This window comes from Diorhabda carinulata, chromosome 8 (genome assembly GCF_026250575.1).
Source record: "Diorhabda carinulata isolate Delta chromosome 8, icDioCari1.1, whole genome shotgun sequence".
Lineage (NCBI taxonomy): Eukaryota > Metazoa > Arthropoda > Insecta > Coleoptera > Chrysomelidae > Diorhabda > Diorhabda carinulata.
Window position 1 is genome coordinate 20,374,878 of NC_079467.1, and position 27,602 is coordinate 20,402,479.

The following is a 27,602-nucleotide window of genomic DNA, read 5'->3' on the forward strand; positions in this document are numbered from 1 at the left end:
AAGAAATATTGTGTCATGCTTGGTTATCTACAATGAGAACTATATTTTAATACAACAACGTGGTGCAATAAATTTGCTTCAGCAGTTATGTAAATCAAAACATAAAGACTAGTCAGATAAAAATATTTTGCATACTGTATATATGAATCGAAAAATTCTAATATTTACACGGTTGTTTGTTAGATTATCGACAAGTATAATGGACTATGCTCTGTATTCAATAAAATTGATATCCTTCCAAAAGTTGCCATAATCTTACTCAAACTATTGATAACACATAACATTTTTTTAACATTTATTAGCAATTAAAATCATAACAGTTCTATAAGCTAGTAGATTGGATCAGGGGCCTGTGGGCTCGTCTTGACGTGATAAGGTCTTTTCCAGTAATAAGACCTCTTTATTCATTTATTAGACCAGCTGGCCAGTTCTTTTGAGACTTCTATTAGCTAGAGGCTCTACGAAGGGATGGAGTAAGGTGTTACTGTATGATTCTAGCCTTTTATGGTGTTTTGTGCTGTGTTCTGCAATTACGTCCTGTACGAAGGGGTTTCTTAGGTCTTCATGGAGAGTCTGGTTTGACACGTACCTTAAAGCATCAGCTATTTTTCCATAAGTCCATCTAGGTTTCATGACAGCTTTGTATATGAGTATTTTGTGTTCCAAAGATAGTTTCGATTTTCTACCAATTAACCAGTGTAGATTTTTTATTCTTAGGTCAATTTGTTTTCCCTTTTTTAAAATATGTTGTTTCCAAGTTGTGAATCAAGGTGTATTCTCAGTGTATTTAGTACGAGTGGATTGTGGAATTTGAACGTTATTAAGCCATGACATGACATAAATATTAATAATGTAAAATTGTTAAAAAATGTACCCAATGATAAATTGTTGGATGTATTTGAAAGAATTGAAATTGTAAGAGTAGCTTAAATAGGGACAAAGGGCCAGTTCCTTACAGCCCACTCTATAGTTTAGTAGTCAAGGATTAAATGTAATTCCCGCCAAGGAGGTTTTCCCGCTTAAATTATTGGAATGAAAAATATAACTTCTTGAGAAATTCCTCTCCCTAATAATCATATAACTAGACCGGAAAAGAAATCTTGAAATGGTACATAATCTGTTAGAAATCAGAGGAAAAAATAGGGATAGGAGTATATGCCCAGCTCTATGCAATGGGCGGCTCACTCCACGGCTCCTCGTTATTCGATTGCATATAGTATCGAAAAAAATTTGTTTGGAAATATTTAGATTTCATACACTTACAAAGCCAGAGCAGGTTTGTAGTTAGTTATTTATAAGTTGAGTTGTAAATCAGCCACATGACTACCACTCAAAAATTTGTAACTTGTTTTTATTTATTATTTAATTGAGTTTCATTTCATCGAAATAATTTATTCATTAAATATTTTCCGGTAAACGTCACTTTCAAATAAACCTGTTTAAGTGTAGTTCACTTACTGGTGCAATCATAGATGCATAATTTACTCAAATCGAAAATATTTCCTTCAATAAAGGAAACGCCAAAATCATAACTAAACTTTAAACGAAACATGATGCACGATACTGAATAATTTCATATGATTAAAGGTAGAAGTGTTAAATTAGCACATTCATCTGTGTTAATATTGAAAATGGAGTATCAGCAAATTTTTTCTAGAAAATTACAGTTTGAGTAGAATAGTGGAATAGGGGATTTAAGGAAATAATTAAAAAGCTATCAGTAAATAATTAAATATTTAATACTAACATAATTAAGGCATATTACAATCATATGTATCTTGCCCTAAACAAGCTTGAATTCCTCCTCGGTGGGAGGTTAGAATAAAAAGGCACTGTCGTCCACTTGGTCTCTGATCAAATTTCTCAATACATTTTCATATATAAATATATATATATACCCATCATTTACAGAAAAAATACCGTATATAAATGAACAATATTGGTAAATAATATAAAATTAAATACTAAAAACATGATAATTTTTTATAAGTGTTGTTAGGGTAGCAAAAGAAAGTTATCACTGCAGATTTTTTCCAAAATCAATCAGTTTTTTTTTTCAGATTGTCTCTATAAGAAGACAAAAATTACAACTTATTTTACTGTTAATTTCTTCTTATCTTCATTTTTAGAGCCTGTTGGTAACTTCTGAGTTTTTGGAACCTAATTGACATATACTCATTTTAAATTTTTAACAAACGTAAGTAAAAGTAAATCCGAAAGTAAATATTAAATTTATAAATTATATAAAACTTGTTCATAATTAAAAAACAAAATTGTAGCAGTAGTTTGAACAACTAGCTTTGAATATAATTGTGGGGGATTTTCTACTAAACTTTGTTTTACTATTTTAAGCATCGTAAGTGAAAGAAGAACTAGATTATAAGCAACCTCTCGACTTTCTAACTTTACAACATTATATTTCAATTACTGAACAGTTGAAAATAGTTGATCCACTCAAGTTGATTGACTTCTATCAGAATATTTTATTCAGAAAATCAAATTCCAGCAATATTCGAATGAAAAACTTATTTTTCCATTATTACAAAACATCAACGTGACAAATTTCCTCGTGCCCTTAAACAACGTGTACTTTTGATACATTGTACCTGAGTGCGAACAAAAACTAGCAAAGGTTGAGAATCATTGACTCATTGGCATAATAAAAAAAATTCCATAATATAGAGAACAATTATAGATTTCATATTTTTTTATAATTTATTTATGTATTTATAAAAAAGTTAAATATGCCAATAGTATAAATATTCTGTATAAATATATTAACTGAAAAAAAACCAAAACTGACAACTGTGACAGAATAAAGTTTTAGGATGATATAAAGAAAAACATTTATAAGACTATAAATGTATTTCTGTTTTTAAGATAAAACATTTCACTCAATTTTTTCAAATGTTCATGACAAGTTTTTGAAAGCCTTTTTTAATTTTGTATAAAAGATCTGTTAAAACAAAATATCAAATATGTACCTTCACTATTGTGATTTAAAGTATTAAAATTTAAAGCATTGAACTACTTCCAAATTTTATGAAATACTTGTGTTTTATATTTGCTAAAAGAATTGAATAAAAATATGAATATTTCAAGAGTAGTGATCTAAATTTATAAAGTGCTTCCATTAATATGTGATTCAAAGTAAAAAATATGGTTAGTGGTGTCATAAATTAAATATTTAGAATGAAATACAATAATTTAGAGCTAAACAATGAAAATGACAAGAATATAGACATATGGCAGTATTATTTAAAAACGCCAAAGCTCCATAGATGCAAAAAAAACTATCAAGAGATAGGAAGAAATTAAAATCTGGAGATACGGATATTTCATAAATTTTAGAAATTACAGAATTTATAAAATACTTTTATACATCACCGCAGAATTATTTAAATAACAATTCACCATCAGCTAATTGACTTTTTAGTTCAAGTAATGTTAATTAGTATAATTTAAAGTTTCATAATGACGCTAACTAAAAAGTGGTTAGTGAAAATACACTATGTCACTAGGCAGCCAGAAAAACACTAAAGATTTTCCCAAACAGTTTAGAGAACATTTTTCGAAGCAGTTTAGAGAGTTTGGATTCAGTTCCCATTCAAAGTGAAAAAATATAATTGGTGGTATCAGAAAGTTATACAAAAATATGAAAAAATTGAATCTGAATTGATATATATGGAGAAGTATTCGAAAATTAGAAGATATCGATTTTATATTGTATTAGTATCACAAAGTGAAAGACAAAAAATACACATCGCCCAATCTTAAAATAAAGGTTACCTACAATGGAAAAAAATTCAAACCGCAAATTAATGGCTAAATAAGAGGAAACCAAGAAATCCTTCCAATTATATCCATTTTTGTTAACTACATTAAAACAGCTTACCTAAAAGGTGAAGAGGGATCTCAATTTTAAATATAATGCTGATCAATTGGAAAATAATTGGTTAAGTAATAGCTCTCCTGTATATTGAAATAGTGGCAAAGACAAAATTTAAATTGCTACTCTCGTGGAAATTTGTGAATCTTTAGTATTGATAATTTGGAGATAATGTATATGATCATTTAATTTTAACCTTCTGGAGCTAACATGTTGTCTCAGAGACCAACAGTTTACAATTTTTCCGAAAATTTACGATTGTGTCACGCTGTAGCCCGACGGCTTCCAGTACCTTCCTCCCCAAACATCTCTCTTCAGCAACGGATGTTACATTCCAAAAATCATAAAGATTGAATGGGAAAAATTTACCAAATTTCTGTCACCGCAAATGAGGCTCCACCAGATTCTGTAAACGGCCGATAACACCCCATAGAAACTCATAGTTTGAGAAAAAGTTGAAATAATTTAGTATCAAAAAAGTTGAAATTGATACTAAAATACGTGAGTGAAATCTATACTCACTCATATAGTTGGAACAAATATGAATATTTGAAAATTTAGTTGAAAAATATTTACCTATAAGAATGAGTTGACTATAAGTGTTTTACTTTAAACTACGTTCATGTTTTACACTCAATGAGAGTAGTCAAATAAACATTGTAATTTTAAAGATGATATATACCTTCAAATACAATGTAGTAATAGAATTCAGTAAACTAGTGTTCTAGTTCATTTGATGTAATCAACTCGCAGCTTACGAGTAATAAGAGCACTGTAATTCTAAACATATTTAGTGGACAAATATAATTAACAAACAAGAATTTTGAAAAGAAATGATAATACGTAGAAGTAATTCAATACTTTTCGAAGAAATAGTATCAGGTAATAATGAAGAATAAATATTTTAAATAATAAATAAAAAAATTAATAACTATTTTAACAATGAGTAGGTTGCACATATTTTAGAATAAAATTATACCAGTTTCAATACACATAAGCTTAAGTAAAAGTGAAACTAAGTGCAAAGGTCTTAATAGCCAATGTTAGTTTTAAAGTTTTTATGTGTTGTATTCGATTTTGATTTTAGTATGTATCTTTAGTCACGCTAACTAAACATCCTGTATAACAGAACGCACTGAAAATATAGTATATCAAATATGAGTATATATATATATATATATATATATATATATATATATATATATATATATATATATTCATGTTGTTACAAAAATAATAGATATCTCGCACACAACCACCACCCTAACAAGCGTGAATTTGGTACATCAAGTAGAGTACTGAAAAAATATAGGGAACATAGGAATATCAATATAAATGTTTAACCACTGCAAGTTTCAATACAAGTCACTATAAATTATAATTGAATTCCACTAAAATTTACCAAAGTGTAATAGAGTAGATGTGAATTGGGTCGACTTCTTATTGCTTTAAAATTTTGTTTAATATCTTCCTAAATCCTAAATTGGTTGAAATAATCATCAAATTTACTATTTTTCTCTTTTTTGTGGTCTTTTATGCTTCCCCGATCTTGTTTTGATAACGAATAATTTTGATAAAATTAGGGTACCCAAAAAACTGAATGGGGGATCCAGTGGAACAGCTAAGATCATTATATATAATACATTCTAATGATATTTGACTGAATTAAGTTGGTTAACGATTTTACATTGATATTTCTATGTTCGGTAAAATATTTTCCAATACTACTCGTATATAATTATTTTTCGAAACTTTTACAATCGATGTTTAACCTGTGATCCTAGTTTCACTATCTGATGATAATAATAGAAATAATAATAATAATAATAATAATTATAATAACTAAATTCCTCACTCGAATAATAACTGAATGCACTTAATATTCAATATATTTGAACTGTTTGTATGAAGATTATCAAGTGTTTACCTCAATCACATTTAGTGATCAAAATTTAAATTGAATCTTCCTCTGAGATATTAACTCATCCTTCTTGTAACAATTCGAAATATTCGTGAGTCACCTTATTTTCTAATACATTTTTTAGGATTTTTTGCGTTATTGCAACCTTCCCAAACATTAAAAAAGTAACAAGTTATAATTCTTTAACATTAATACGTTCGCCACGGTTTTTTAATTGATCTGTACAAAAATTTTCATACAGTTATAATTAAACGACAAATAAACAATTTACAAAAATTCTCTATTATTTATTATATGCATTTATATTTTTAATAATAATATATACAAGTTTTTGGTATCTCTTTCCTTTATACAGGTTGCATCACGAAGCCAGAAAGTTTTTATTTTTATTTTCTATCAATATTCATTACAATAATTTGAATTGATTTAAACCAAAGTTTAAAAAAAAATTCTTCTCATCAAATGGAATATTTAAATTCTGAAAAAATTTAGCAAACTTCGATAAATAGAAAAATGATTGGTGAATAAAAAAGAAGGACAGTAATAAATGAAAAGTGATTATGTCAATACAATATTCTTCAACTTGTATGATAATAATATATACTAATCATGATCCAGAACTTTTATTATGTTATGTTTAAATTATGCCCAGAAACGGAGATTAAAATTTTAATTTTAAACAGGTGAAATTTTGATTCTAATCTTTTTGAATTAGAGTAATACTTGGCGATTGTCATAGGTGGGAATGAAATATTCCAACTAAATATAAGTGATAATTTCATTCAACAGCCTCCCTTTATTCTATAAATATTTTCCACACAACAAATGAAAAATAGAAGGTAAATTAATAACAAAAGAGTCCCTATTTCTGTTATACTTTCATTTAATTTGCTTTTCTCACTTTTGATGCACCCCGAATAAAAAACTAATAACATTCATTCTAATAAAGAAGTGCACTTAACAAGTTTGTTTGATGAAATGAAAATGGATTTTTTTACACCAAATGTTGCAAAAAATGTATTATACAAGGTTCACAGATTTTCTTAGCAGTTCATTCAAATATTTGTAAAAAAATAGGTTAAATCGGATTTTTATTTTACTTTAGTTTAAAAACATTGGCAAATATATTTGTTATTCATTTAATTTCATCAAAAATAGAGTTGCTTTATGCTATTCCAAGCAACAAATATGTTCTCAGACATTAGATGAATAGTTTCTTCTTATTTAATTGTTGGAGGATGACTAAGAGGAATAAAAAATTGCTTGCAAAAAAACTTTAACATAAGACAGGAAATTTAATATATTTTTCGAAAATAAAATCAATTTGAAACATTTTTAAACGATATAAGTGGATACAAAAAAAATTGTCATTTATTTAATAGCAGCACCAATTTAGCTTTTTTCGTATCTTATAAAATAAAGAGTCCATCAAAAACCAAAGATATAAAATAATGATTAACAATTAGATTAAACAGATAAGTTTTTGGTATAAAAATATTTATTTTTTAAGTGTAAGTAGGAAAACCAGAATTTGAAAATGTGAATAATCATTATACCGTTATTATTCGAGAATTAAAACTATTTATTAATATTCTTTTTTGGAAAAAAATCACAAATAATGATACAACTGCAAAGAAAATACATCACAGCCTTACACAAATTATCAGAACCTATTTTTCACTTGATCGCAACATTTTCGTTCCTACTTCTTCAACATTAAAACCAAAAAAATGTATTTGACAAAAATTTGTAATTTATATTTAACCATTTTTATCACATTTTTTTTTGTTTTGTTTTGGTAACCAACCTCCATTTTCCGTATGTTCCCCAATTTTTTTGAGTGTAAACTTACATTAAGCTCAAAATACTGAGTATAGATTATAGGTCATCCCAAATTGATAATTCATGTTCAAAAAGTATTAGAGAAATTTTGAAAGACTTATAAAAAGAATACAGTTAAATTTAATCATTTTGGGATAACCTTTACCAACAATTTGGTAGAGGGGGTTGAATATTTCTGCACCTCAATTTAACAACTACAAATGACTTGCAACTAAAAATAACTAGAAATTAAAAGAAAAACGAGTGTCTACCGTTTCTTTTTTTTGTTTGTAGTAGTAACTTTCTTTCTAATTTTCGATTGAGGGGTATCTGGATGTTCGGCATCATCCACATCTACGATCTTCCTCTTTCTAGTCCTGTTTGGTAAACAAATAAATTCCATAGGTGGTTCTCCGTCAATTTCCAATCGAATTCTTCTTATTCGCTCACTCTGCCTGGATTGAATATACACTTTTTTCTCTCTTTTCTTCTTTTCCGTCTTACTATCAACGGAGTTTTTATCGGACATTACAATTCCGCTAGAGGTGGTTGATTCACGAATAGCATCCGAAATTCTCGATTCAGAACTAGTTGAATTTACTATATTGGGAACACTATTTGGTTCCGGTGGTGCTTGTTCACTAATTTCTTCAGTCTTTATAAGTTCAAGTGAGAGATTAGAGCGCGCTGGTGTCACAGGTCCGCTTTTGAGTGAGCTCTCACTAGTAAATGATGAATTAGAGCTGTTGTTATCTGATGAGCTCTTCTTTAATCTTCTTCTTTGAGCTAATTTAGCATTGAGGACATCCTGTAGCCGGAAACCTTCTCGCTCTGCTTGATGAAAAGCATTGAATGTGGTTTGGAGCGTCCTAGAAAAAAAAATAACTTCTCTATCAAACAATTCACTTTATATTCAACATTAGATCCTTGGCATCAATTATGTTAATTTTGTTAAACATTTAGAACTCTAGTAAAGAACAAATTCAAAAGAAAAACATTACATATACAAAAATAATTTTGAAAATAACTGAGAAATGATTTGAACAAATAGTAACTCAAAATATATGAATTCCGACTATGAAAAACTGATTATTCAGCCTTAAATGTAGCTTGGCATGGAGCAAGATAACCTTGCAAGGTCGAAATACTGCATATGATGAATCTTGTTATTGCATCATGGCTGCCAATAAAAAAACTATTCCTTCCCTCTAGTAATTTTCTAAAGTTCAATTTATTCATCCCTAGCAAAAATAGAGGACGGCAAGTAAAAAAGCTTCCAAATAACTATAAATAACAAAAAACGCGAATCAACAAGACTATAAGATTTACCACAGAAGCTGAAAAAGTTTTTTAATTGTGACCGAATTGATCCGCTGATCTGGCTAGAATATGGTTGGTTGTTGAATAAAAAATAACTGAATTTCTATCTAGAATTGCAACAAGATTGACTTGAGATTTGTCAGTGTATGTTTATGAAGAAAGCATTTTGGTTCTAGTGTTGCATTGATCTTTATGTGAAGCTACTGTTAAAAAATTTAAGATATTTTTCAAAAATTACAAATTGAAGGTTAGGAAATACTTTTTATAGGAAACTGTCACAAAAATTACTACAAAACATTATTAGGATAGATATAATCATTCAAAGAGCAATACTTTTTTTATTTGAATTGATTATTGAAAATGTTTATAAAGATAAAACCCAATTCAACAATCAAAGGAAAATTCTTTTTTTATTTTAATTGATATTGTATTATCAAAAGGATAGCTCAGTAGTTCAGATAAATGTTAAATCAAATTAATTTATGTTGAGTGAAAAAAATCAACTAAAATAAAAATGAATTTTAAATTTCAACATCAGGAGTATCTTGTTTTTGTGTTTATATATCACGCCAGTTATTGATTTTTACTTCGTCGGAAACCATTTTTACTTTTAATTTAAATTAAAGTGGCATGCAATAGGTGAATTTTATATAGTTTGATTGTGTTACTTATAAAGGCTATAAATACAAATTGTTAAAAATTCAACAAACCTTTCAGCTGTCGATCCGAGTACGTCTGGTGTCATTAAAGGCGTTTGAGAGAAATTTTGGCTGCCTTGAATCCAAGTGTTGTGTTGGAGATCTATCATTCTCAGTCTTTGTGATGGTTCTACAGTTAGAAGGCCTTCAACTACTACTTTAGCTTCTTTACTCACACCCTGCCAATTTGGAGAATCAAAATTAAAATCGCCCTCCTTTATTCTAGTCATTATTGATGATACTTTTTCATCTCTCGATTTGGCATGAAACGGTGCTTTCCCTGTACAAAAAATTATTTATTAGATGAATTGAAAGTGTATACAAGATATTCCATTTTATCAAAAAATAAATTTGTTGACGAGACTTTCTGTGAATGACAGAAAACAAAAATAATCTATATCTATTTGTTAATATGCGACGAAAATCGGATACTTACCACAAAGCATAGTATATAGAATAACTCCTAAGCTCCATAAATCACAATTTTCATCATAGCCATTTACATCTCCTTTAAGTACTTCCGGAGCTGCGTACTGTAATGTAAAACAAGGTGTATGTAAAGACTCCTGTTCCTGCTTCAATCTAGCGAATCCAAAATCTATAATCTTTATTTCGGCATCATCATCATCTGTGGTAAATACCAAATTTTCTGGTTTAAGATCTCTATGGACAACTCCGCAAGAATGCATGAAGCTCACAGCCGATACTAACTTTCTCATTATTAGAGAAGCTTCGCTCTCCGTAAATTTAGACTTTTTCCTTATCCTATCGAATAACTCGCCTCCTTTTAAGTACTCCATAACAAGATAAGTATGACTTTCATCCTGTTTGACATCAAATAGAGATACAATGTTTGGGTTGCCTTGACAAGCTCTCAATAAATTTATTTCTTGTGTACAATCCCTAGCTCTACTAACTATCTTCACGGCATACTCTTTACCAGTTGTTCTATGAATACACCTCCTGCAAATAGAGAACGTTCCATCTCCCAAAATTTCTTCTTTAAAATCAATATCGTAGGTATTGAAAAATGGACTGTCCTTCAATCTAAAATCTTTAATATTCTCGTGTTGTTTGTTAGGTTTATTCAGATCGTCTGATATAACATTCTTACTAAAAAGTACAGATGGAGCTACATAGGAATATCCTTTGAAAATCTTATCGAAATTTGGTGGAACTACAGCGGGCGAATCAGTTGGAGGTAATTGCGTGAATTCTTCACTAAAATTGGAGACGTCTAATTCGTTCCTGCAAAATCAATAAATACGTCAGCAAAGTAAAAAAACAACAAAACAATATGGGGGAAAGTTTTAACAGATTTTAGTAAATGAGGTTCCAAAAGTGAGAAGATAACTTTCACTGAATCTTGGAACTAACCCATCACTCAATAAATCGTGTGACTAACTAAAAAATCGATTTTATTCATCATTCATTCATTCATTGGTTTTTTGTATCAAAATAGGCTTCAGTTTTAACAATTGCTTCTACATTGGTGCTGAATTTTTTATCGGCGAGCATTTTTTTGAGATCAGCGATTAGCTGGTAGACACTGGGGGCCAGATCTGGACTATACGGCTTCTGATATCTTTACGGCCTCAGCTATCTCACGCAATTCCAATTTACGATTAGATATAATCAATTTGTGAAGTTTTTTAATGTTTTCGGGAGTAACCACCGCAATTGGACGACCAGAACATTCACTATCATCGGTGTCTGTACGGCCACGTTTAAATTCAGTAAACCAATAATAAATGGTTCTTTTAGATGGAGCAGAGTCCAGATAACACTTTTGAAGCCATTGCTGAGTTGTACAGTATTTTTTTTATCAAGAAGAGATGATAACTTAACACAAGAAATTGTTTTTAATCCATTGTTTTGAAAATAACAAAAATAGCCTCAATTAAATGACTCAGTTTTTTCTGACTAAACGAAATTTTAAAACTGTAGATTACAGTATAGATCCATAAACTAAAATTTATGAATTAGAACGATGTCTTTGCCAGCTAGATTAGCAGCGTTTTCGTAGTGGGCTAGTGTCGAAAGTAAATACCAAACTATATTAATTCTAATTTATTTCGTGTGGGAGTGAAATTATGATCAAGTAAAATATAAAAATATGTATAAAAGTATAACAATAATAAAATTTACTTACAATAATTAGCAGCGTTTCAAATTTGGTTATTTCTTTTTTTTTCAAACATCAAATTAATCGATTTCAAAAATCAAAATTCAAGTTGACGCTTGATAATCTTATAATAAACATTAATATTTCTATCAAGCCATTAAGCCCAAAAATATATTAGAATTAGAACACTTTGGTGTTTAATTTTGCCACATTCCCACTACGAAAACGCATAACAGGGAAAATTTACACAAAAGTTGGATTCTGGTTCCACGCTAAAATTGTTATATTAAAGTATTGATGGGGTCCCAAAAAATTATTATCTTCACTATGCTCTCACCATCTTGGGTTTAGTTACATTATTCTCCAAACAAGACATACTTTATCATTATTTTTATTAGAACCTTTAAACAGATTTTATTAAAGTTCCCATACAAAATAATAAATTATAAAAATTATTTTTGCCTACGTCAAACTTTTGGAAGATAGGCATACTTTCTACCGTTAATCTTTATGCCTTTTCGGTTAAATTATATAACTAAGATTTTTTTGTCACTGCGTAGAAATAAATGAGGTTTCAGTAAATTGGAATCTAGCAAGTGAAAAGAATAATGTTACCTTATCACAGGTTTGAATGGAGCTGGAATTTCCTTTTTAGCTAACTTGTCCCAGTCTAAGTTTTTGAAAAACGGATGCCGTTTCAGTTCTTTGGCGTCTTCTTCACCACCTCCTAAACGTTTTCTCGGATCCTTTACTAGTAATTTAGTAATAAAATCAGCTACTTCTGCTCCTAAATCTGTGAACAAAAATTTTATGGATAATCTAACTTTGAACGTAGATGAAGAAGAGTAGATTTGATCCCAACTAATGAGGACAATTTGCATTAATGCTTTCCGAGCGCCTTCAGCCGCGTCGTTAACAATATTTTTATTGAAATCAGAAATAAAAAGGGCGATGAAATGAACTGGAATAAATATTCAAACGGCAGGCACCAAGAATCTAATATATACTATAGAATAAACAAATTAGATTAAAGGACAATGTATCGCGAGAAAACCGAAATAGTTCAGACTTGTAATTATCACATTTTTAAAACAGAACCACTTGTTAACAACCTTAGGAATACCATTAAACATATCATAAAAACATCATCATTTAACAGATAGGGTGATAAAATCGACTGATGTTTATGATGTATAAATATTCAACGAGAATTAGGAAATACTCTGCTAAATTTAGAAATTGTATAAAATTATGTCTAGGTATTGATAACAATATTGCACACAAGGGGTTATAATTATTTTTGATTATTATTTTCGTATTTTTTACAAAAGTTGATAATACACTGTTGAGATTACGTCACTTTAATTTTAATAGTAACTTAGCAAAAAAAGCTGTGAGGATACTTTTTCTATTTGAATGGAAAATCTTCTTCTTCTGTAATAATATTGAGCAAGAAAGCCAAGGATAATTATTTTAAAGTAAAAGCAATATTCTAGTTAATTTTTAAATTGTATTTTTAAGATTATCAAGTGCTCAACTAAACTGAAATATTTTAAGATCGTATCTAATACTTACAATCTGGAATTGGAGGCACAGACTTCAAAATTCTTTTGGAAATTTCTTGTTGAGTATTTTTTTCTCCTTCTACTGTAAATGGGGATGCTCCAGTTAGAAGTTCGTAGGTTAATACACCTACAGACCACCAATCTACGGCCTAAAACAAAAGTATTCTCAACATATGGATCTTCTTACGTATTGGTACAATTGACCAGATATTTCGATAAGATTATGACCTTTAGAAAAATCCAATCCCCATTGTTTCGCGTGGAAAATATATGTAAACATTGTAGGTACTGATATATTAAGCGTTAAAGTTCATTTCGTGGGAATAAAAATAGTAAAAAGTGACAATTTTAAAACTGTGTGCTTGTACAATATTATTAAAATCATGAACGAAGCATGTTCTTGTAACTGTTACCCATAACGGAACAAGCGAGCCAATTTAAACAAGGATGTTGTTTATTCCGAGTAAAACATTTCAATTCAAAAATAAAAGTATGTGCTACTTAATATACAGCGCTAATCGAAAGTAACCTCTCCTTTAGTTTAATTGGTGGGCGAAATTAAATTCTATATAATATTGGTTTGAAGAGTGAAGTTTTGATAAATATGATTCAAATCTGCCTTAGATGCACATCCAAAGTAAATATATCTTATATAGTTTCAAAAACTCTGTTTTCCTGATAAAACAACCGCAAAATTTAGGTAATCCTGACTATCAATACATTAGTTTTATTCACTTTGTTTTAGCGTAGGAAGATAGTTTATAAGAGTAAGTATCCAAAACTTTATTTTTTATTATGCGTTGTCGTATTCTAAAGTTATCATATATTGAATGAGCATACAGTTAAAGGATAGATCCGAACGTTTATCATGAAATAATATACGACAATCGTATAGATTACTCCCCCTTTTCAATTTTCATTATGTCGGATCCGCAAATAATATATTACTGTTTTCTCTATAGTACGTATTATAACGTATTTCCCCTTTCTTGGGTAAATATTTTCTTGTACATTCGTTTAAGAGAAACTTTTCTTGTTAATTACATTACATATTAAGGGTGACAGAAAGTATTATTATAACAGAAACAATTATCGACTAAAACTGAATTCCAATTTAGTATTTTCAATATTAAAATGGCAAACTGCAAGGACGGATCGAAATGTGCGTGACTGACTTGACTTGAATGAAACGACAGGTTTATCAATTTATTTATCAACATCTTTTTTAATCTATAAACTTTGCCCACCGTTTCTCCAAATTTTTTAACTCTCTAACAAAAAATAAAAATATTCGCCATTTATTGCTTCTTCCTTTTGAAGGACTTACCGCCACTGTTTTGACTGGTTGGTGTTTGGATTGCCTGCGTGGATACATCTACGGTAACAAGATGGCGCAAAAGCTAGTCTTTATTGCCGTTGAATAACGCTAAACATTATTTCGTTTGTTGTTATGCAATTGTATTTATGCTAAATTGTGCGTAAACGCGGCACCATCTTACAAAAAATAAATGAAACCACTGAGCCATGTGAAACGCCTACGACTTTCACAATATTACGTACATCAAGTTTTCGAACGGACACACCAAATCGTGAATTTTTTCAATTGTTCCGTGAACAGAGACCTCAACTGGACACCTATTTGAGAGTTTTAATGTTATTAGTATAGTAATAATAAAAATCGGTGAACAACTTTTTTATCTTTCAATTTGGTAATGAAAAGTTTTTCCATACTATTTATAAAACTCAGCTTTGGTTTTCTCTTTGTCGCCTAAAGACACAAGGTAGTCAGTCTACTCTCAATGCTTCTCAAGTACAATCTGCAATCTCAAGTACAGATTATTGAAATATTGACAGGAGTTAAATGGCAGACGAGTGTTGACAGAAGTAGTGTTATTAAGAGGCCAAATATTCAGAGATTCGCGGACTTATCTTATATATTAAAAAAATTGATGATTTCCATTCCGAGTCCGTTCAGGCGTTCTACCCAACCGATTTGCTTAATGTTTTTTTTCCAATGAAAGGTATTGATGCACAGATCAGCCATCAACCATCGGATTTCATCTAATTTTCACCATTCTCAAGTTATATTCAAATGCGATTTCCCCCTGTACATTACTTATGGGAGTTTTTCACATACACACGTTCTATCCTCAATATCTCAGGTTCTATTCAAGATGGAGACTTCGTTTTGGTTTAAGAACACTCGCTGAAACACCTTCTTTCTTTTGAGTTTTTGAACACTTAAATCGGTTGAGTTGGAGAGGAGCTAGGCGCGGACATTCAATGTGGAGTTATGGATTTTTGTAGGTTTTTTGGCAATTTTTCTACTTATCTTTCAAAGATCTATATCTCAGGTTCTAATATAGCTACAGAGTTCGTTCTTTTCTATTATAATGATTTCTGATACTTATTTAAAGGATTCGATGCGAGCGAAGCCGCGGGTAAAAGCTAGTTTATATTATTTCAACATTGTCAAAGCTACTGGAAACAATTTTGTTGCTTCTGTTAGTTTTGTATATGGTTTATCGTTAGATTGATTTGAAATTATATGTCAAGAATTTCAAATTAACAAATTCTATAACTTAAATATGAAATTTCTGTGTATGTATATCATCTCATTGTGAAAAACGTGATGCTGAGTCACGTTCGGAACGTGAGTTCCTTAAATCATTATCGATACAATTTTCTCATTTTCTTGGTTTTCCTACGGATATCGTACGGAACACGTTTATCAGAACTCTACCAATGTGAAGGTCAAGGTGAGATTTTTTAGGAAAAATTTCACCTTCAAATTAATAACCAAAAGTTCGGTTTCTTTGTCTCCTAATAAACAAACCTTCAAATAATTCGTGTTATTCGCAAATAAGTTAATTGGTAGTCATAACCGTCAGTTAAATGGTTTAGTAGAAACACAACATAAAAAATTATACATCCCTCAGGATAATCCGTTATGTTGTAAATTCTATTAGTATATTTGAATATTAAATATTGATGCGGTTTCTTCCATGCAGCTTTGTAATACAAAATTTTCCCCAAGTTGTACGCTCAATAGTGTTAGAGATACAGCGGGTTACCTCTTTATAACTGTGCCAACTTCGTCTGTTCAAATATTGTATTGTTTCAAAACAAGCACGTCTATCAAGTGTTAGTGCGATCCTGCATATAAGATATGGTTACCGGTTTCTCTCATTATGTTGGTTAGGTTGTCCTTGTCTTCGTTATTGAGGACAGTCTAACGGAATAATTTCGGTACACACACATATTATGTACATAACAATACAGTTAGTTCCGAGACTTCCTTTTTAAATTCACAACGTTTGTTTTTAAATTATTTTCACTTTCTCAACACTTGTTTATAGATATATTGCCACCAATATTTTATCAATTGGATATATCACAATAGAAAGAGTATTTTTTTTTCAATGAGAACCTGGTACGACGAGTTGTCTTAGTAAAAGTAGTTTTTTTTATTCATCAAAATATTCGACGAATAAAAAATAAATCGTATATGTATGAATAATGAATACATTACATATAATAACCAATTACCAAGTTTTAAATTGATAAACTTTGTAAAAAACCTAACAATTATTTTTTTACTCTTCAAATTATAAACATTCATTCATTCATTATTCTTTCATATGACAATATAATAACAAAAACATTCTTTTCGAATCCAGTATATTACAAATATTTTTTCTATATTGTATAATTACGATATGAGGCAAACATTCAATTCATAATTCAATATATCTCATCACTCTAGTTGAATATATAACAAATTGAAATTAAATTAAATAGCTAGTTAGTGATCAGATTAATCCAAATCTAACAATTCTAGTGATAGTGGGTCGTAGGCAGGCCTACAATGCAAGAAAAGAGCCGAAACCACAAGTACCATTAAAGAAAATATGATTAAATCTCGTACATACATTGCTTGTTAAAAATCAGGAGAAACATTTTAACTCTTGATTCATTTGAAGATTGATTTCCATTTTTTTCTAATTTAATTTAAAAATGAAACTATCGTTAAAAATTTGTCGAAACAGGAATATTGTACGTAACATTACTGGAGTATTTTTAAAGAATAATGTTATGTTTGGTATTTGTCTGGCAGCAATCAGTAGTGAATTAGTGAATTTGTATACATGGAAAATTAAGTAGCGAGGTTTAAACGAGGCCCTACGACCTGCGAAGACCAGCATCGCCGTGGTCGACCAAATGAGGTGACGACTCCAGAAATGTTGAAGAAAATCCACAAGCCGTACTGGATGTTCATCAACTGAAAGTGTGTATGCTAGCAGACATAGTAGGCATTTCAAAAAGTACCAAAGCTGCGTGCAAGATGGAAACTGCGTTTGCTCACAATGAAACAAAAACAGCGTTGTGAAAATATTTCCATCAAGTGTTTGGCAATGTTTCACAGAAATAAAGTCGAATTTTTGAGCCGTTTCATAACCGTGGATGAAACGGGGGTCCATCAATTTACACCCACAACAAAAGAGCAATCAAAACAATGGACTGTAAAAGGAGAATCGGCATCAAAGAAGACGAAGACCGTTCATGGTCATGGTATGGATAATTCGTTGAAGAAAAAATCATCAACGGCGACGATATTGCAACGTTTGAGTAAAGAGATCAAGCCGCATTTGGTGTTTCAGTTTCATAAGAACAATCCACCAGCTCACACATCTGTTATTGCAATGGCAAAAATTATTGACTTAAAGTTTGAATTGCTACCTCATGCACCTGATTCGCCAAATTTAACCCCATCGGATTATTTTCTGATCCCAGACAGAAAAAATGGTACGGTGATTAATGATTTTCCAACTATGAAGATGGCAATTAATGGCTATTTTGAGCAGCTTGACGAATCTTGTAATAAAAAGGGTATAGAACTTATTTATCATCGCTGGGAATAGTGTATGGAGCCAAAAGGAGATTACATTGGATAATAAATATATTTTTTCCAATATCGTAGTACTTACTGTAACATTGTTGAATGATAAGAACCTATCTACTTACTTACTTCAGAATATATTGTAGAAGAGAATAAGCATTGTTCAAATATGTCCAAAAAAGAACATCAACAAATCGATGTAGTAAACATAGTCAAGTTGTTTAGGTCCAATACACCTTGTGAACATTGCAACTCATCAACATCTATATAGTTAATAAATTTGGACCCTGATGAATCTAATTTCTATTGCCGATATATTTTGTTTTAAAATGTTCTGTTCACAATTTCGAGATGTTGTCTTTTAGATCTGTAGGTAAAATCCTGAAGCAATACATGATACAATGAAAAAATTAGTGAAATATTTAACAATACGCGCGAATCCGTCGATTTTTATATGTAACAGAATGTTATAGAACTTCTAAATCAAATCAACAACTTCATTAATGGATAGCAAAACATGAAACAAAAATTTTTTATTTCACTAAAAAGTACTTATTACGAAAATAAGAACGATGGCACGTTTTGAATATTTATTGATTGTTACATATGTATATAGCTCTAATAACGATAACACCTGGTAATACACCTTTCAGTTTACAGATAATCAGATCGAAAAGTTACCTGAAAGAGACAGTTCTAGTACATATTGTCTGGTTTAAAAAATGTAATACTTTTTTGACATCAGTTCTTAATTGAGCCCACCGGTCAATTTCAATCTCTCTGATGATTACTTGAGATACAAAATTTGAAATCACGTTAAACCAAACAAGTTTTGCTGATCTATATCGTAGATGATATAGTTATTCATTGAACCTTCAAGGCCCTATTATAGAGGTCATGTCAATTGCTTCATTATAGAATGTTGTTGTTTTTTTTTAATGAACAAGTGGAAACTTGTACGCGTGGTTTAATTCCTGTTATAAAATACAATAATTTGTTTTTTATATTCAGAAATATGGCTAATCAAATTTATTCATTTGCGGTTTTATTAATCTTGATTTGTTGAGAGTTTCCATATTTGACTTAACCTAGATTGTTTATGTCACGCTCTGGATACATTAAAATGATTAATATAACAAAGTTGGGCGGTTGGTATATTACTACTTAACGTAACGGATTTTAATTTTATTATACATTCACCCCCATTTAACTGTGTAAAAAATGATAAAAATATTTCAAATTGCAAGAAATCAATAAAATTATTTTATCAAAGTAATCGTATAATTAAGTATTCAAATAGTTACAAAAAAAAAACACCTAGATGACTTGTATTTGATAACTAAGAAGTCTGATACTTATTTCCATTAAATTTATGATTAATAAAGTGCATAATCCAATGCTATTTGTTCAAAGAATTGATCAGTTTTTTCTACATTACTATTTTGATAAGAATTTTCTAAGTAATCGTTAATAATACGGCTCACTTTTAATGGCATTTTACATAAACAAAAGAACATTTTTCCTATCATAAATATTGCGAAATTAGTTTATTAATTCTGTCAAAATGCTTATCTGATATGATATATAACATCTACCCCTATTTATTTAATGAGAACCCAATAATAAAATGCCCGCATGGAGTTAATCCTCAGATAAAGTTTATTTACAAAGTGGATGGGTTGGAATGATGCAAGGAGTAATATTAACCAAAATTCGAATTGTTCCTTGGTCCACAATTTAGAAACATGTTTTTAAGCATAAAGCATTTCGTTACTTAAATGTTTTACTGTTACGACGTAGGCCGTGAAGCCGGTCCTGTTCGGTTATAATGGAATTCTAAAATTTGGTGAACACGCCGAATGGTTTGATGTTTATCAGTACCTTTGATGCATATTGTTTATAAGCAGCGGCGAGTTTTTTATATTATTTTTTTAGAACTAATTTCTGGAAAGGTCTTTCTATTTATTTGTTTTTGTTTCTTCACCTTCTAGAGTTCTAGAAATGTTGTTTCTGATATAAAATCGAGAACGTTTAGCGGAGTTAGTTAGTCATAATGAACGGAATGTCTTAAATTGGAAGTTGAGATGGCACCAGTAGTTTTTCCTTTAATAAGAAACTTCAACCTTTTTTGGATATGGATATCTATTTTAAATAATGAAGAATACAAACTAAATCCTGACGATTCCTATGTTTAAGAGGCCTGAAGTTATCAACAATGTATTGTCTAATTTATAATATTCTCCTATCCAGCTATCAAACATAAACATTTACAAAATTTATTATTCTCAGTCTGATAAATCCTAACAGTCCGATAGTATTAGAATCGCAAGACCAATTTACTATCATGTAGTACATTCTCGAACACATTGGATTCGTAGTTTTGTTTTGAGCGCTTGTGGAAGCGAGCGTGTCGTCGGTTTTTAGAAAAATGGAAAAGGGAGGGGGTTGGTTGTTTATTTGGATGGAAAATCGCGCGGAGAAATCAAAAAGCGTTTGAATGCTGTGCATGGTAACTTCCTTCGCTGAAGATCTTCAAAAATTGTTTCAACGGAATCCAACGTAAAGGCACGTTGTTTTTTGATACGCAGAAGACCAATCCGAAAGAGTTTCTTCATAGTTTCGTGATAGTTTACGAAACATGGATTCACTAGAAAGTGAAGAAAAGTCGAGAAAGTTGACATCATCCGATGAATGCGTTCCAAAGGAGGCTATCGGCCACCTTTTTCTAGGATTTTACAAAGTGTAATCTGCATCAATTATTTAGAGTGGGACAAAAAGGTCATAGGGCTGTAATATGTACAATTGTTGAGCTAATTCGATGCCAAATTGAAACATAGAAAGTTTTATTTGAAGAATTCACACTTCCGCTGTCGCCTGACATATTATTCAGGCTCCGCGCGACTTCTTTTTGTTTCCAAATTTGAAAAAATCCCTCACAAGTCATCGTCGCCACGAAGACCCGTTTTACATACCTTGAGAAAATGTATTTATTGGACGGGTTAAAGAAGTTGGAGACTATATTGAAAAATAAAACGCAACGTTTTGAAATTTTCGCTTTTCTTAGATAGATTAATAACTTATCAAACCTCTCTCGTATGTATGACGGAAGTTATAATTTTTTAAATATTTCATATATTGCAAAACGTTTGAATACAGCATTGACATAAATATAAACGATGTTCTGCCATTTAATTAGAATATGAGGAGGCTTTCTGCTGAACTAATTGTTGCTGATATAACCATCATGTTTCGAAATTCAACTGGTTTATATTTTGCAATTTATAATGAAGTTTCGCAGTTTGCTAAAAAATTTGTATATTTATATCGAACAAGGTTATTTAAGAATTTGTTGAATTTGCAAAACTATCGTTATATTATGGAAAATACATCAAAATAAAAAATATTTCTCGTTATAGCGCAAGTCTTGTATTTCAATACAATTGGAAAATGCAAGAAAGAGCATTTACTGTATTAATCAATCGTACATGTTTGTATGAAATGAAATTACTTTCTCCTTGAGTATTGTCGTCCAAAAATCAATAATAGATATTTTGCTAAAAAGAAAATTTAAACCTATATAAACACGCTACCCCTTTTCATTTCAATTATTCATAGGAATATTAATTACTTTTAGGCCGTTGAAGGGACGCATACGAATAATTTTAATTATATTGTAATGTCAATTGTATTCATAATCCATCTATTACTTTCTGTTTCGCTTCACAATTACCCTTTAGGGAGATTAACTCCCAAACAGCTTGAAAAAAAGTTACTAACACTGTATCTGTATCACTACTTATCCACCAATTTAGTGCCTACCTAATATCAATAAAACGACTGCCAAGTTTCTCTCACTGTACGAGAATCAAAAGAGAAGCCCAGATGACTCGACAAAGTGAGATTGATTCTGTAGTTTTTTAATCCTCAGCTGCCTCCAAAGAAATCTTGTGGCAGAGCGAAAAACGAATGAAAATAATGCGATGTGAATATGAAGGAAAAACAAAAGTTTCGAATTAAATTAGATGCCATAAACGACTAATAAATCGCGCAGGTAAAAGAAATGTTTAAATAACTTGTTGGAATTGTTGCTATGAGAGACCTTAAAACTTTCATGAGTCCGATATAAGTGACAGATCTTAAAAAACGTTTATTGTGATGATTAATTAGTGGACTGATGCACCTTTTCGAATAGAGTGTCTATTTAAAACAAAAAAAATTAAATCTCTAAACATTACTTAATGAAATTGAAAAAAATTTGAAACAATCCCATCCAACGATTAATTCATTAATTTTGGCAATTACAATAACGGTTGTGTGAGCTGGTGCATTGTCTTGATGAAACAACACTTTCTTCTTAACCAAATGCGGTCGTTTTTGATTGATTTCTCACTCAAATGTTGCAATAATACTCGCCGACGATATTTTTTCCCTTTTCAAGATAGTCAATAAAAATTATCCCACACGCATCCCAAAACACCGACACCATGATCTTGTCTGAAAATGGAACAGTCTCTGCATACTTTTGAGCCGATTCAGTCCATAGTTTTGATTGTTCTTTTGTTTCGGGTGTGAAGTGAAGGACCAACGTTTCATCCATGGTTAAGGAATGTCGCAAAACGTCGGCTTTATTTCTGTAAAACATTGCCAAACACCATGGAAACGCTGTTCAGTCGACGATCATCCAATACCGCTTTGTGGATTTTCTTCGACATTTCTGGAGTCGTCACCTCATTTGGTCGACCACTGTGATGTTGGTCTTCGTCGAACGGCCTCGTTTAACATAGTTCTGCTTTTATATTGGTTGGGCTAATGCCTTTCAAATAAAAGTATTGTATCATATGTTTCCAAATTCACTGATAACGTTCACTATTGATGGTTTCCAAACAAATACTAAACAATGTGGCGTCTTCCGCCGTCTCTACTATCCTTGTAGAGGAATAGTAGGAATATCTTTGAAATTGACAATAAACAATAGAAGAATATAACTAATGAAAATATGCAGCCAATACGTGTACATTGTTGAGGTTTAGCGGGTACGAAAACAAATTGAAGAAATAAAACACTGATTTCAGGTAAATTTTGTTGTTGTGTTTATTAAAACTTTTTAAAAACGTGATCTAAAACTGCGATATTGTTACGATTGACAACTAATCTTTTAAATAGAGAGAGAAATTTTTAAACATTAATCGTGAAAAAAAATGTGCCGTATGTAAAGTATTTTCAAATAATAACAAAAAATACCTATTAGGTAATTATTATATGATAGTATTCTTTCGTCGTCAAGCTGACAAAAATATTTAATTAATAAGTTCCTGCCCTACAAACCTTTCCGTTAATTTATTTATCTACAATTAAAGATACGACACCGTTCATTTTAATATGTAGGTCGAGTTTCGCTATATTTAAATTCAAACCTTGTCAATGACATAATTGGTAAGTAAAAACAAAAAGTTTATTTGGGTGATAAATAGTGCATATCCAATGGTTTGTACAAAATATAAAGTTTAGACATAGATTTATAGAAAAAAATTTCAAGAAAACATAATATTTATAGGTATTTTGAACGTGAACAAATTACTCCTAAAACTCGAATATAAACACGGCATACTGGGCAGTAAGGAAATATAATTGGTCCCAAAACCTAATTAGGTATGTCATAATTATGAATACATCCTCCGTATTAGGAGTTTTCTGTTTTGCTGAACATGAACATACGAGGTCTGGATATTAAATAACGAGACTGCGCGTCTAGAGGGCGCCCTAGACGGGTGGGGTGAAAAACGAGTTGGATATTTAGATATCTTGTCTATGCACGTCCCAAAACACGTTTCCGTCACTATTATAGTATTTGTGCAGTAGCGGTTTGAAACGAACCGTGTTTTTTTGTGTTACAGAAAACCATGTGTGACGAAAAACATGAGCAACGTATCAAGTTCAAATTTCTCGTTAATTTGAAAAAAAATTCGACTAAGTGCTATAAATTGTTGCGAGAGGCCTATGAGGACAATTTTCTATCTCTTGCTCGTGTTTTTGAGTGGTGTAAGCGCTTTAGTAAGCCCAAGTCGCCCTGTGACTGTCTCAACTCCGAAATCCGACCTCCGACCAAAATCAACCAAAATGTGTGTGCACATCGAATGAGCATCCGGATGATTGCCGAGGCTGTAAACGCCGATAAAGAAACGGTTAGAAAAATTTTACAGATAAATTACACATGACAAAAGTCTGTACGAAGTTGGTGCCAAAAAATCTGACCAAAAACTCTTGCGTCAACGGCTCTGCTCATATTTCTTTGAAAGGTTAGAAAAAGATCTGCTTTCGTCCCTTGTAGTGTAATATGTATAAAGATACACAAAAAACTCCATGTATCGAATTTTTAACTAAAAAGCATAGAAAGAATATGACAGCATTGGATAAAAAAATTGCGGAGTTTGTTTGTGTTATGAAAAAATCTAAATACAGGCATAAAATATTAGTAGCTAATATCCCCTTTCCTTGCGAGGCACCGAAAATACTCTTTTGGAACTCCAGCCGGCAAAAGGGTTCCTAAATCGTTATTTATTTCGACTTTCGATTTTCCTATTGTCATCTATAAGTTTCTTAGACACGTGACTCTATAATCTGTTGTCACTACTATTGGTAATGTATTCGTAAGTAATTTGGTAATGACGTATCGAGGTTACAAATATTGCAATATGAACAAGTTTTGGCACGTAATATGCATCTATATCTATTTTTTGTTTATTCAGAGGATTCCATGAATTATTTTATAAAGTACATTTCAATGTAATGCTATGACTGGAATACACATTTCGTTATTCGGAATTAATCGAAATCGACAGTACATTCTAAACCTTTCTGCACAAAAAGATCTCCAGATTCTCCAGATTTACTACGAACAACAAACAGCTCTTATTCTAAAAGGGATTTAAATAAAACATAAATTATGGTGGAACTTTTATTTATCGTGAGAACAATGAGAGGTTCCAGCATGAAAATTTATTTTGTAACAAATCAAAATGTATATATACAGCCATTTCATTGTATTTTACAGATTAGAATGTGGAAGTAGTTCATTAACTATGATACGGCGCAAATAGGAGAAGCCTAATTAAGAGCCTAACGGTAGCCTTGTAAGTTTGTGCTAATGAAACAAACGCCATACAATGGGTTAATCGCAATCAGACAGCGAAACTGACACACTGACCTACTTCGATTACGTTGTCTTTCGTTATTCACGAAAAAAATGAGTGTTTCTAAATGGAAGTATGTTTTCATTTTGTTATGTTGTCAACCGGAGATTTTGTGAAAATCCTAAACAATAAAGAAGAAAAAAGAGTAGAAAATTCTGTGGTATATACACGAATATAACAGTAGCGTATCTAGAAATTTTAAATTCATAATGATTTGTATTTATATACTTATTTCAAATAACAGATACCCTCAAATATATTTTTACATAGTTGCGTGTATAGAAATCGGACTACTGTAAACTTTTGACTTATTCATCAGATCAAAAAAGAAATATGCTGTTTGAAAGACAATTTAATATGCTCTAATTGATGAAAATAAATGTTACAAATTTAATTCTTACCCTTTTTTACGTTGTTTTCAGATAATTGTAATAAAAACTATAGTTCTTTACACGTCCAGAAATGGATTTTTTCGTGTTCGCATGACTTTCCCAATTTGTCACTCGCGCACGGAAAAATTCTTATTTCCAGATTCCTAATGACCAAGTTAGTTGTATATACCATTTTATTTTTATTGTTTTAGTTCAATTTCGATTATGATTAAAATTTTATAATGACAAGAATTCAATATTACGCTTATATAAATACAAATGAATATATAAAGAATTTTGTTTGTGACATATCGATACCTTAGAGCACATGTCCATTTACCTAATAAATAAATAAACACATCCCAAAATGAGGAAAGTTTTTTGTAATATTTTTACAAAGTTTACAGACCATAAAATTACTAAATAGCAAGACACTGAGTTTCATTACTACAGTTTTGCAGGTATCAAGACTTTGAGTTTTCCAAAAGTAGCCTCCAACGAACATAGCTCATTTCTGCTCTAAAGTATCGATATTATCTTGGGTGAACTATCATTCTTCCATATTTCATTCGAAATTTGAGTAATCTTAGGTCATATTAATTTCAATAATGTTTTACTTAACATTCTGGCTATTTTAAAACAAAGTTGATGAAAGGTAGAATATATATGGCGGTTATCAATTTGGACAGAAAGACCAAATAGCTTCTCAACACCAAAGCCACTGATCTTGTTTCTTAGTGCTTAGTTTCAAACTGTAAGGGATGTAAGAAATATGAAGCAACGCAAATAAATATATCATCTTCGTCGTTGATTCCACAACAGAAGAAGTGATATCAAGTTATTGGTGAATTTTTTATTCTCAGTTTAACCGCGGTACCTGTGGTCGAAAGAAAGTTCTCTTACTAAAAAGAATGAACATCTAAAAAAAAGTGGCAATGTCAAATGAGTATCCTCACTGATGAACAGTGAGGATACTATTCATGCTGAGGTGTCTATCTCCACAAATTTTAACATATAAACTGAATAGAAAAAATAAAGAGAAAAGATACAAGATGAGAAAAAATACACATCATTCTAATATTAATAATTTATTCATGGACAACCAAATGAAACGTACTTCAACATGATAACCATTAGAGAGTGTACTATCCATCGTTATGTATTCAAAAATCATTTGTTGAAGTATTGTAGCAAGTATTATCACAAAACTACTGATAATATTGATGAAAAATCATAAAGGATTCAAAGATAATTCAAACATCTTTTAATAGAAATCCCTTGACCTCAAAATTTGTCAAGGGGATGAATATATCGGAAAGAGGGGTGACATTACGTATACCTGTCTTCCTTTAAATGAAGGTCGACGTATTTCATCATTTTTTTAGAATTATTTCATTGTATAAACCGTGGCTTCTTGCACCCTGTTTCAATTTGAATGTTTAGCTTTCTTCTTGAAACGCTGAACTCCAGCTCTAATACCTTTTGGGTGATGTGATAGTAGTCCCCGTGTGTTTTCTTTTTTTTTGCGCACATCACTTTTTTTGACATGATCTCCCAAGTTCGTTCACGTTCTCTAACCCATCTTACGACATCTTGAATTTTAGTTCTCGTCTAGTATCCTGACTTTTTATCGTTTTCAATTCAGTCATCCTCATTATTCTCATTATTGCCGTTGCATACATGAGAAGAAGTTTTGTAGATCCTCATCTTGCTTCGTGTACTCATCATATTTGCTAACCCTTGAAGGTTGTATCCTTTGAGTATGTGTTTCGTCTCTCGTTTAGTATGAACCGTGTATAAAC

General features: G+C 30.7%; 1 protein-coding gene across 2 annotated transcripts in view; it reads right to left on the reverse strand.

The window, feature by feature from the left end:
- Nucleotides 1-1,721: 1,721 nt before the first annotated feature.
- LOC130897368 (ribosomal protein S6 kinase alpha-5-like) overlaps nt 1,722-27,602 on the reverse strand; it is a 183,608-nt gene continuing 157,727 nt past the window's right edge. For both annotated transcript variants that reach the window (XM_057806194.1, XM_057806193.1), the window contains exons 6-10: nt 13,350-13,488; nt 12,390-12,567; nt 10,086-10,897; nt 9,662-9,929; nt 1,722-8,500 (exon numbers count right to left, since the gene is read on the reverse strand). In XM_057806194.1, coding sequence (XP_057662177.1) covers nt 7,900-8,500; nt 9,662-9,929; nt 10,086-10,897; nt 12,390-12,567; nt 13,350-13,488 — 1,998 coding nt within the window. In that variant the 3' untranslated portion in view covers nt 1,722-7,899. The remainder of the gene's footprint in view (nt 8,501-9,661; nt 9,930-10,085; nt 10,898-12,389; nt 12,568-13,349; nt 13,489-27,602) is intronic.